Source organism: Typopeltis vanoorti, chromosome 1 (assembly GCF_054136105.1).
Source record: "Typopeltis vanoorti isolate ZY-2024b chromosome 1, IOZ_Tvanoo_1.0, whole genome shotgun sequence".
In the NCBI taxonomy this organism is placed as follows: domain Eukaryota; kingdom Metazoa; phylum Arthropoda; class Arachnida; order Uropygi; family Thelyphonidae; genus Typopeltis; species Typopeltis vanoorti.
This window is the reverse complement of record NC_143549.1, coordinates 108,240,648-108,254,093: the sequence shown is the minus strand read 5'-3', so window position 1 is coordinate 108,254,093 and position 13,446 is coordinate 108,240,648. Positions and strand designations below refer to the sequence as shown.

The 13,446-nt window shown below is 34.7% G+C and overlaps 1 protein-coding gene across 4 annotated transcripts in view; it reads right to left on the bottom strand.

Moving 5' to 3' along the window:
- Positions 1-11,774: 11,774 nt before the first annotated feature.
- The window catches only part of mor (SWI/SNF- related protein mor), a 442,374-nt gene continuing 440,702 nt past the window's right edge, over positions 11,775-13,446 (bottom strand). For all 4 annotated transcript variants that reach the window (XM_090398829.1, XM_090398819.1, XM_090398811.1 and 1 more), the window contains exon 25: positions 11,775-12,382. In XM_090398829.1, coding sequence (XP_090254955.1) covers positions 12,303-12,382 — 80 coding nt within the window. In that variant the 3' untranslated portion in view covers positions 11,775-12,302. The remainder of the gene's footprint in view (positions 12,383-13,446) is intronic.

Below are 13,446 nucleotides of genomic sequence, written 5' to 3'. Positions count from 1 at the left end.
GTCATATGTCAGTTTACTTCCCAAATATGTGAATTATTCTACATTTTCTATATATCAGTTCCATACACTTGTATCTTTTGTTTCATGTACTTTTCACCAAATACTATTGTCTTTGTTTTTTCCAAGTTCATAACAAGTCCAAGCCTCTCCTCTTCCTCATTTAACAGTTTCAATGTTTTTGTAGTTCTCTTTCGCCTTCTTCACTGCAAATCTCAGATTTTTAATTCTCATTCCATGTACAGATATTCCTTTGGCATCTTTCATTTTATCCATTGCTCTTTCTAAATGTGCGATGAAAATGCTTGGTGATATTGGGTCTCCCTGTCTAGTACCTCTGCTTGTTTTAAACCATTTCCCCAAATCATCAACTATTCTAACTGCTGCAACTGCATTCTGATAAACATCTTTTAATATAGCTATTAGTTTTTTTTTATCAATTCCATAGGATTCCAGAACTGCTAATGTTACTTTCTGGTCAATACTGTCAAATGCTTTCTGAAAATCAACAAAGCAAGTTTATATGTTTTTGTTTTTTCTCCTAGCTTTCTCTGCTATTAACCCCATTGTTAAAATCTGTAGCTCACTTGGGCAGCAAATAATTTTCAAATTCCTTATGTTAGTTCGAAATATGCAAATTTTATTCCTGATTTCAGAATAAAACTTGAAAATAAATAAAATAAATCAGCTAACGCCTTTTATTCCCTTATAGGGAGTAGGCGAGGTCTTTATACCCTATCTAGCTTATGGAGACTGAGTGGGCAGTTCAATCTCCACCGGTAGCCAAACAGAGATAGCTGGCCCATGTCTATCACTAATTATAGCTGCCACCGATAAAGAGGCTGGCAAACAAGTGCTGCCATCTCTCGTTACCTAACTCTAACAAAATATGTCACTATTTGAAATAATGTGGGTACTATAGTCGATTTTCTTGAGTTTACGGGATGAAAAACCCGAGTTTCCAAGAGGAAAAACCCACTTGCCCGTGCCAGAGATCGACTAACTCGGGGAACCAGTCGAAGAAAGGCTTAGAAAAAGTTTCTCCAGTCAGCGACTAGACTTGAGCTTAAGTCAAACTTCGAGCGGCCAAACGCCACTTCCACTGAGCTACACAGGCCATAATAAGAGTTGACAGGTTTGTATAAGAATTTTTTGTTTATAAAATAATTTACCTTTGTCGATATATATATCAGCCAAGTTGATAAGAGGCTGTGTGTGTGCGCGCGCGCACTTATACACAAAGTACAGGGTGGCCATAATTAAACTTCCCCTATTCAGAGCCTTATGTAGCTCGATCTTAACCAAAATGTCACCAAATATGTTAGGGAGACTAATTAAGATGTGGGAAGGATTCGGCGAAAAAAAAATTACTTCGAAAAGTCACCGATAGGTTTGATTATAATCAGCCATTAGAGTAGGCTGACCATATTTTCTTGAGACAAAAACAGGACGGGGGTTGTGTAATATTCTGTATTCACAAAAAAGTAAGACGATAAAAAAAAAGCTTTATTACATAAATATATTGAGCTTAATATTATTCGTAGAGGGGGGAACTATATTTCATGATTTCACCATGAATATTTCCCCAATGAAGTGATCTTATGCAGAAAATTTCGGTCTTACGCCACCTTATCATGAAACTTCACACTCCATGACACAATTTTTTCTTACAACTAACATAGCCCTCATTGTCTCAACACTTAATCTAGATTTCTCCTTGATCACATACTGTTCATAACAGAAAATATTTTCTCAACAGGTGCTGTACTTCCTGGAAGAAAAAGAATAAACTACAATATTACAAAAGTCTTGAAAGTCTAGGCGTTTTTCGCTCATTTCAGAAAAAATCTGTACCCATCTATCAGATACAGGAATGTTTTCTTTATTCTATGTATCCAACTGCCTCACAATTGCAGATTTTGAGAGTTCACTGACCGAATACACGAGTTTCTTCTGTTTCTGTGGTGTGATGAGTTCCTCGTTCAGGCTGTCCTGGATTTCTTTCCATTCAGATGTTCAAGTGGGTGCTTCCTTACTAGCACCCACTTGAACTTCTCAGTGTTTCCTAAACAGCACTTCCACTTGTCATATTGTAAGCTGGTTTCATAGAAATTCTCAACTACCTAAAAAACAGCCTCATTAATTTCTCCTGAATTTACTAACATTTTCATTTGTTTTATGAGATCAGTAGTTACAAACACTTCACATTTTCTGGACTCTAAATTGTTTACACGATTTTCAATGTTCATGGCCACTTCTGTAGGTGAAATATTAAAAAAAAAAAAAAAGCTAACGCCTATTTGTTCCCGTATACGGAGTAGGCGGGGCCGTTTACCCTATCTAACTTTTGGTGACTGAGTGAGCAGTTCAATCTCCACTGGTAGCCAATCAGAGAGATAGCTGGCCCAAGGCTATCACTGATTCATCGGTATGCAGTGAAAAAGGTGGCAAGCTAGTGCCGCCATCTCGTGGTCCCTAACACAATATTTTTAATGTCTGAAAATAGTGTGGGTTCGACGGTCGATTTTCTTGAGTTTACGGGACGAAAAACCCGAGTTTCAGGGAGAAAAAACCCGCTAGCCCGTGCCAGAGATCGACTAACTCGGAAACCGGTCGAAAAAAGGCTTAGAAAAATTTCCTCTAGTCGGCGACTAGATTTGAACCACCAAATCCTTTCTACGTGCGGTCAAGCGCTGTAGAGTGCAAACGCCACTTCTACTGAGAACGTGGACACTTGATATCTTGCAAATGACAACCACAATTTCAAACAGGGATCTTGAAACAATTTTCGCAACATAACAGGGCATTTTTCTTGAGAAAGAAAATAAGAACGAAGCCCATCAAACATGTTTAAAATTGTGTCAATTGATGGACCCAAGGACAAAAATCTGGTATTTCCACGCTCTAACAATTTAGCGTTTCCTACAAAGTCACAAAAGTTTTTCAGTTCTTCAACTCTGTGTATGTGTATATATATGTTGAAGTATTTGTACTTTCACTGCAAAACATTCAATATCAATATTGGTAAACAGCCGACAGCACACTAGAGAAAATTGTGTATAATGTGTGCCTCACAACCAATATTGATAATCTGTCTCTTCAATTCAGTTTAAAGTATTTGCCAAGTCTTTTGTACTAAATAACAGTCACCAGTTAGCATACAGGCCAAACAAAAAAACTAATGCTACAGCAGAACAGACGCCGCGTCTGAGAGGGGAAAGTGTTGCCAGCATGTAAAGTGTGTAAGTCATGTGTAGAAAATTTACGACAGTGGAGCAAGGGAAAACGCCAAAAATTAGCTTTTGGCATTCCAATGATTTGGCGTGAACCGAAAAATCACGTAGATGATTGCCATTTTTGTTTAGTTCAGACTTCTGGTTATAATAAGAATAAGAAAAAAATTGTGTATCCAAATCTCGACTCAGCAATTTGGCCAGTTGCTCATTCCAATGAAATAGCCATGCCAATTTATAAAGGACTTCCTTTGCTTGAGAACGAGCATGATCGGGATATGCCAGATGTTCTTGAGGAGCAAGACCCGGATGTTGATTTAGACAATGAAAATTTAATTTCTAGTTCTGGACCGCAACGTTTTATTCAAGCGGAATTGGATGATTTAGTAAGAGATTTGGGCCTATCAAAGGAATCATCGGAATTGTTAGCTTCAAGATTAAATGAAAAAAACTTACTGGAGCAAGATACGAAGATAACTTTTTATCATAGCAGGGAAAGTAATCCTGTACAATATTTTAAACACGAGTGTGGGTTTGTTTACTGTAACAATGTGTCAGGTTTACTAACTGAAATGAGTGTTGTACAATATCATCCAAATGAGTGGCGTTTATTTATCGACAGTTCAAGCAGAAGTCTCAAGTGTGTCTTACTACACAATGGGAATGTATATGGCTCAATTCCTATTGGCTATTCAGTCCACTTAAAGGAAACATATGAGTACATTAAAAAGGTTCTGAAGTTATTAAGATATACAGACCATAACTGGATCATCTGTGTGGATCTTAAAATGGTGAACTTTTTACTTGGCTTTCAAAGAGGATATACAAAGTTTTCGTGTTTTTTATGCTTCTGGGATAGTCGAGCAAGAAACCAACACTGGAGTCAGAAACATTGGCCTCTTAGAATATCCTTAAATGTTGGAGAACAGAATGTTATAAATCAACCTTTAATCGACAGAGAAAAAATCATTTTTCCACCTCTTCACATCAAACTAGGTCTTATGAAGCAGTATGTTAAAGCTTTAGATTTACAAGGTGACTGTTTCCAATACATATGTGAAAAATTTCCACGACTTAGTTATGAAAAAAATAAAGCCGGAGTATTTGATGGACCGCAAATTAGAACTTTAATGAGAGACCCAAATTTCATCAACTCTATGAACGAAATTGAGAAAGAGACCTGGACTTCATTTACGATGGTTGCGAATAATTTTCTTGGAAACAAAAAAGCGTGCAATTACAAAGATCTAGTGGAAACAATGCTTGAAAATTTCCAGTGCCTAGGTTGCAGCATGAGCATAAAGCTTCATTTCCTATAGTCATCTTGATAGATTTCCCGAGAATTTAGGTGCTGTAAGCGATGAACAAGGCGAAAGATTTCATCAAGACTTAGACTATGGAAGATCGGTACCAAGGAAGATGGGATTCTCACATGATGGCCGACTACTGTTGGAGTATTCAAAGGGATTGCCAAAACAGAACACACACAGCAGAAATTGCTACAAACAAAAATTTATTCCCTGAAACTCATGTGTAAGTAAAATTATTTTTTTATACATATTCTTGTAATTTTTAATGAATATTGTTAAGTAGTTATGTATCTAATTATGGGCCTCTCTCACATTCAAAGCGCCAGTACGTGCCGTTGCAAGTTCTTACGCATTTATTCGTTTACTAACAAGCAAGAGTGGTGAGTGCTCCGATTCTGATCTGCGCACCGCTTTGAATAATAGGCTATATCTTCGGAAATTTTTCGAATTTCTTGATAAAAAGTTAGGAACAGATTTTTAAAAGTACATACTTTCAGAAAATAATATTAAAAAATCGATTTTTTTGATCCTCTAAATAGTACTGCCTCCTTAAAACTATCAAAAAGAAAATGCCATAGAGAAAAAACCTGACGTTATGGAGAAAAATGAGTTCGATATTTGAAATCAGCGCACCCAAATTAGTAAAAAACAAGTCTCATAAAAGTCAGCAAAAATTGTGTTGGACTGTGTTATTTAGAATCAGTATTATCATTTACTAGAAATTTCATTATGTAATATGCATGTTTAGTGATCAGTAGCAGTCATCACACCATCAGATGTTAACTGTCTTGTGGTAACTCTTACAGATTTCATTAAATATCTAAGGAACTTGGATACAAAACTGAATTTGTGTTATCTAATAAAAACAGATCAAAATACTTGATTAATTTCCAATTCTTAACTTCAGTAACTGGTATCAATTGCCAAGTTGACAGATTTCCCTGTGCTTTCTTCTTCGAGATTATAATTATTCTCACTTTCATGTTAGGTTTCACGTCTGCAATTTCCCCCAGTGTCAATGAATCCCATAAATCAGAAAAGAATTGAACAGATGGCCAGTTTAATTTCACCAGTAGCCAATCAAAGATAGTTGGTTGGACTATCCCTGTATGCTAGGGTAGGTGTCATCGTTGCACTTTACAATTGAATCTTAGGAGTCAAATATATATATTTATAACAGTATGGCAGAGTCAAAAAAACACGGTCATAAATTAGACTGACGGAAAAAACTACTGTACAATTTTTATGCATCTCATTCACAAAAGCTTTTTATAAACCTATAGTATATTGATACTGTGGGTGGGATAGGATTTTTTTTCTTTATTAATTTTATATCTTTTTTGTTTCTTAGATAGTCTGGAAATCCTGCTCTGAAGACCAACCACAGAATGTTTTAAACCACTTCAGGCCTCCAGTAAGCAGGGCAGTGGTCTCACAGCAGGTGATGAACCTACACGCCCATTCGTAGGATTTGAATCAACAGCCTGCTGGTTCGAGAGCAGTATGCTAACCACTTCACCAATCAGACTAGCAAATTCCTGTGATATATCAACTATGACCAAATAAGCACATGCTTAACATAATTATAAAATTATGTATTTGTTTACGCTTTGAAAATTGTCCAGTTTAATTTTTGATTATCAGTAAATATTTCCACTGTTTTTCTGAGAACTATCATGATGTTTGTGACAAATTTATGTTATTTAAGGAGATTGATTAAATGTTCTTTGAAATAGTGCTGCTCCTATATTTATTTCAACAAAGTTTGTGCATGTGTATACATAAAGACATTCCCTCAACTTACGACAGTATTCTGTTCTGATGGACTTATATGTTGATATGGCCCTAAGTTGGAAAGCGCCATATACAGTACAACATAAACAATACCATTCCCATCACTGATCTCAATGGTGGGAATGGTATGGCAGAGTAAAAGATAGTTGAACTTAGCAGTAAACCTAAAATGTGTAGTTCTCTCATTATATTTAACTAATTTTACTTTTTGTTCAAAATAATATAATATACAAATTATAATTTGAAATCACTGTATGCTAGGGTTAGGTGTCATTGTTGCACTTTACAACTGAATCTTAGGAGTCAAATATAATAAGATTAATTCAATAGCTCTCGAGTGAGAGGTAGCAAGTTAAGGACACTCAGTATATACAACTTGTTTTGCTGTTATTGTTGTCAATGACAATAAAAGGCATCTTCTAAATAATCAGCTAACACCTTTTATTCTCTAATAGGAAGTAGGTAAGGCCTTTTAAACCTATCAAGCTTTTGGAAATTGAGTGGGCAGTTCAATTTCACCAGTAGCCAATCAGAGATAGCTGGCTCAGACTATTCCTGTAAGCTAGGGTAGGTGTCATTGTTGCACTTTACAATTGAATTTTAGGAGTCAAATATAATAAGATTAATTCAATAGCTCTCGTATGAGAGGTAGCAAGTTAAGGACACTCAGGATATATCAACTTGTTTTGCTGTTATTGTTGTAAATGACAATAAAAGGCATCTTCTAATTCTTTATTCTCTAATAGGAAGTAGGTAAGGCCTTTTAAACCTATCAAGCTTTTGGAAATTGAGTGGGCAGTTCAATTTCACCAGTAGCCAATCAGAGATAGCTGGCTCAGACTACTCCTGTAAGCTAGGGTAGGTGTCATTGTTGCACTTTACAATTGAATTTTAGGAGTCAAATATAATAAGATTAATTCAATAGCTCTCGTATGAGAGGTAGCAAGTTAAGGACACTCAGGATATAAGGATATATCAACTTGTTTTGCTGTTATTGTTGTAAATGACAATAAAAGGCATCTTCTAAATAATCAGCTAACACCTTTTATTCCCTCATAAGAAGTAGGCGAGGTCTTTTAAACCTATCAAGCTTTTAGAAATTGAGTGGGCAGTTCAATCTCACCAGTAGCCAAATAGAGATAGCTGGCTCAGACTATCCCTAATTATAAGCATAAGCAGCAATCGATGAAGAGACATGCAAACAAAAACATACCCTAACAGGATATGTTTTTGTCTGAAATAGCATGGGTTCTATGGCTGATTTTCTTGAGTATACAGGATGAAAAACCCAAGTTTCCAGGAAAAAAAATCCACTTCCCCATGCCAGACATCGACTAACTCAGGAACCAGTCAAAGCAAAGCTTAGAAAAAGTTCCTATTTTATTTTATTCTAGAGCTATCTTGTGGTTGTGACTAAAATAATATAGCTTTTCTTGAATTGAATGGATGAGAAAATAATTATGAGCAGTTTATCCCAATATCCTTTTCTATCAGCAGAAAACAAACTTATACAGACAGATACATCCACCATCTTTCTTACCATCAATATGGGGAGAGGATAATAGCTTGAAAAACTGATTAATGTTTAATTATTAGCACATTGACTAACAGAGAGCTAGAATTTGTTTAGACCATGTGGATTTGAAAATCAACATATCATGACATTTACTTAGCTAACAGGCTTCCTCTCAAAAGAAATATAAAAAGAAAAATCATTAAAAAATGTTCAAATCTCCTTCAAGTTTTATCAAAATTAGTAATTCTCAAAAGACTTTTTACATCGCTTAGATCATCTTGAAATCCACAGGATCCCTTGCTCCAAACTGAATGACTTTGGCCAAACTTGAAGAAATGCCAACAATATCTGGATACAAAATTTAAAAAATCCAATACCTATAACACTATAGCTATTCAGGACACTTGCAGACCATCCCAAATTATCACATAAATGCCAACAATATCTGAATACAAAATTTAAAAAATCCAATACCTATAACACTACAGCTATTCAGGACTTGCAGACCATCCCAAATTATCACATTCATTAAAAAAAAAAAAAATCTTTATTATACAGATACTGACATCTGGGAGACTACGAATCTTCCACCACAGCTCTAAATAAATGTGGTGCTTCACACTTCCAAAAATCTGAGACTATTATAAGATCATCAGCTCAACAATCAAGATCTTAGTAAGCCAGCAAAGAGTGCTGATTAAAACTGAGATTAGTGTCTAGCACTCAGTCTGTTATTTGCCTTACTTCCATGTACCGGCATATTCTTCCTTTATGCTTTTGAATATGTTAAAATGACCATGATGAAATGCAGCAATGGTGAACTATTGGCTTAATAAACAGCTAGTTAATCTCTAGACATGCTTCTTTCCATTAAACAAAAGCACAAGTGATTTATTAATGTTACTGATCAAGAAATTAAAAATTTAATATTGACATTTGCAAATGAAACTAAAGGAGGAAAGGAACAGTCACCAATGATGTGCAAAGACCTCTGCTTCATGCAAATCTAAATAGGATATCTCAGTTTGCTTGAGAAAATGACAAATAAGGTAACAAGTTCAAAGTTTTTCAACTGGGTGAAATATTTAAGATTAGTCTACTCCTGTTAAACTTCAGGAACCAGGAACTCTACCAGCAAAGAAAATTATAGTTAGGCCTTACTCAGAATATTACATAAAACTTTGGAGTTCCCATTCAAAAATTATACATTTTAGAGTCCAGAATAGAACAACCAAATTTACAACTGATATTAATGACAATTCTTATAAGTAAATTGTTGGAAGTTTTTTTTACTTGGTTATATTATAAATTAAAGATGCCAAGAAATTATATTCTTGGTTTAATCCTTTGCAATACTTCAACCATGGTATCAGCTCTGGGTCTGGCTCCCACTGATGAGACCTCAATAGAGGTTGAAACCAGTCTGAGTAGTGACCCTTCCCATAATACATAGCATTATTCATGTCCATAAGAATATGTGCTTTGCATTATGTGATACTAAGGCAAGTGATATGAAGTCATTAGCCTCTACATACGAGTTGCCCTGTCCTGAAAATACTTCAAGCACAAACTTTGTTTGCTTACACTTGGATAAAGGATTAAACCAAGAATATAATTTCTTGGCATCTTTAATTTATCTTATAAGTAAAATATTAGCTTTTGTGGGACACAGTCTTATTAACTGATGTTTATAAAGCTTTAAGCAAACTGAATTATAGAAAGAATTTTAAAGATAAATGATTCCTGGAAGGAATTATGTATTTGGAGAACAGTTTAAAATTAATGGCTTATATTAAGCTCAATTTAAGGAAACATTTTTTTAGTCAAAAGGGATTATTCATTAGGAGAGATTTCTACTGATCACCCAAAGCTACAAAACTTTTCTACAAAAGCTGTAGTAGTGGATAACATTAATTTATCATCTGACTCCTGCTATGCATCTTTAAAGAGCATACAGGATGTTCTGATCTCCTAGAGCATGGAGTACAACAACTTGACCTAGATTTTCCTCTGGGTAATTTTTCTGCCAACTTGAAATGACATAACTGTTTCGCTAACCTTTCCTCTTCCTTTCTGATTAAGTGACCATACCACATTAGATTAGCTTTCTCATACATTCATGAATACAAAAACATGTCACGTTCCTTTTAATATCTTCATTTTTAATATGACTCTACCATTGATCTATATTATTCTGTGCCCTAATTTTTTTCAGGATTTTGCATCTGTGGTCTCTTATTTCTGACCTAACTCTTATATCCATAAAGTTAAACGCTGTTTTGTATACTGTTAATGTTCTGATTAATTCCTCTCTTATTCCATATAAACTAATTCGAGTGGCTCTCCACCATAATAACTTTGCTTACTCCATTGTTTATTTCCATATTTAATTTGCCATCTTCACTAAAAATTGTGCTTAAAACACCTGAAACATTTTACCTTTTCTATAAGTTCTTCATTCAGGATGCATTAATATTTTCCAAGTTTCTGCCTATTTTCATACTTTGTCTCTTTATTGCTGATTTTCATATCAAATTTGTGACAGCACTTGCTGAAAAACCAAGTTTCTGAGTGGGGGACCCTGCCAACTTTATATGAGACTGGTAAACTCCCTTTAAAATTGCAAAAACCCTTATAAACGTTTTCATCCCAGATGGGATTTGAACCCAAGTCTTTCCAACTAAAAGACATCTTCATCACTGTCAATAATGAATGAGCCAAGTAAGCTATAACATAAGAGCTTACATTTTTCTAGGTTTTTTTGGAAGGAGAGCTGTTAATTTACTGCCAGGAACTTTCAATATGATTTCTTCTTTTCCCAGATTGCCTGAAGTTTGGATATTTCAACTCTTGCAGACAAATTCATGACATATCTTCCTGCCTGAATCAAACAATCTCCTTCCCTCTCCTCTCCATATTTTGCCACTGGGTCTCTTATGGTTTGGTTCTTGTTTTTTTCACTCTTTCATTTTTTTCTCCAGTTATGTGCCTATATACATGAGTATCCAGTTTACCTCTCAAACCTGCTAAACTTTGATCCTTTTTAAAAACTTAATTATGTTTATCTTTTCAATATATACTCCTCTATCAGTATAAAGATATCACTATCAACAATAATATAATCTAGATGCTTTAAATCAATGTGTGGTGATCATATACCATTAATAACAGTCAACACAGATAACAATAATAGAATTTATCAATTCTTATATATTTCTTCCTCATTACAAGGACATCATTAATAAGAGAAGAGAAGATTGTTGATAACATTCGAAATATGACTCACATCACATGCTTAATTACACACATCTTGGTTCATACTGATGAGATGTTGATATTTGGAATTATGCCAAAGTAACTAAAACAACGAGGACAGTGTATTGTTTATGTTAACTGTGTGTGTGTGTATTTCTTCCGTGCCACTTTTCCTGTTTTGCAGGATGAAAAACCTGTGGGAGGGGAAACTCTGCAGCTTCCATATGAAACTGGCTGAGTGATCTTTAGTTGAAAATCCCTTATGTCCCCCCCCCCCCCTCCCAGTGACAATTCTAACACTCCTGTGAGTGAATCAACATCTGATTCACCTTTCTGAAACTCCCTTATTTCACCAAACTTCTATCATTTCCTATAGTTACAAAATAAAGGTAATAATACTTCTTTGTTTCTCACATCAGTATCAGTGGTAGATTGCATGTTAACTGCTGTAAAAGAGCACCAATAATGAAATCTTTTATTTTCTTCAATGAAACTAGTTATGTTTTGGTCATTCTTTGAAGATGTCATGCAAAATAGGGAATGAAATGTCATTCCCTACCATCAACCAGTACAGTATTTTTATGCAATTATTCCATTTCTCATAGTTATAAAAATGCCATTTGTTCATAAGTCAAGAATCAAATGAGGATTTTTTTCAACAAATTAATTTTATTAAAAAAGGACTACCACACAAAAGACAAATACTCGTTTTACAAATACAAGGAGAATGATTATGCATTTGTTTCGGTGAAAGTCCAAGAACGTACTTCAACAACTTAGATTATATGTGTACATATATATACATATATATACACACTCTCACATATACACAAGCTTACGCACACGCTCTCACACATATATATATATGTGTACATATATACACACACACACACACACCATCACACATGCTCAAGCACTCACTCTCTCTCTCTCTCACACACACACACACTCACACATATCAAAACTGCAAAAAACAAAAGCCGGGAAATAAATCACAAATGTGCACATCATGAATGATCTTGATGGTTTAAAAAAATGTCTGGCCAGCAGCCCTAATACAATATTTATAGATGATACGCTCAGAGATGAGATGAAAAATGATACATGATGGGGAGAGACTTCAACAAGGCAGCAATCTTTATCAAACAGCTTCAATGCACCTTCAGAAATGTGATGATTGCTAATGAAACCTATGACTTATGGCTGACTGGATGATGGGGGTAATGGCAAAGTTTCGCTACTGCTGCTACTACTGCTAGAGTCACTTCCTTCACCACCTGAAAACAAACAAAATAAAAAGGTACAGATTTAAGATAAACAAACATACAGAAAATATTAATAAAAATATTCACTTTGAATATATATAAATGATCTACTCCAGCTGACTTGCCAATCCAGTATACATCCTAACCATCCTTTGCTCATGATGGCATGTCGCACTCCTCCTTTTCATTTGACAAACCTTGCAAAGCACAAATCACCACAACCTTCAGAAAACTTTAACCTATAACACCTTGTATTCTGACCTTCAAAACATTCATCAATGGGGGTTTGAATAACCTTGTCAACTCCAATACTAGTAACACATAGCACTGCATTATTCTCACAAAATCTTTTCTTCCAGTCTTACCCTTGACAATATCCTCATCTCTCTTGGCACAAACATATTGCAAACATTACCTTCTCTGCATCCAAAAAAATTAGGTTTTCTCTTTTGCTCGAAGTTCAATAAAATAAATCAATGGCTATTTGAATCTCTTAATGAAAATTATTGTAATAAAATGTATATGCATGGCTAAATACACATCACATTAGTTAACTTAATATTATATACATGTAATGCAGTTTGACCTGCATTACATGTATATAATCACTAAAAAACTCACGTACTAACCACAGTGATAAGTTTTAATACTCTCTGATATCTATCCATGTTACCAGTTTCAAGTCTCTTCTCCAATTTATGTAACAGGTTTGAGAGATATCTGGTCAAATGCTTCTGTTAAGTCTAGCAAGTATTGGCATCCTGGTGTAGTTATTTCCTTTATTATTTGTTACTGTAGAAAGGGAACAAATTACTAAGAACAAAACTTCCCCTTCACAAAGCTAAGTTCACATATCTCCAAGAATATTATATTTTTATCCATCATTTTTTAATTTTGTAACTACACCTTTTTATTTTAATTCTTTAACTACACCTTTACAATACCTTAACCACCATTCTTGAGATAGTAATCAGTCTATAATTTGTTACCTTCGCCTTGGAATCTCTTATGCAATGTTGTCCTCTTTTCACTCTCTGAGATTCTACCATTCTCTTGCTATTCCAATCAACAATTTT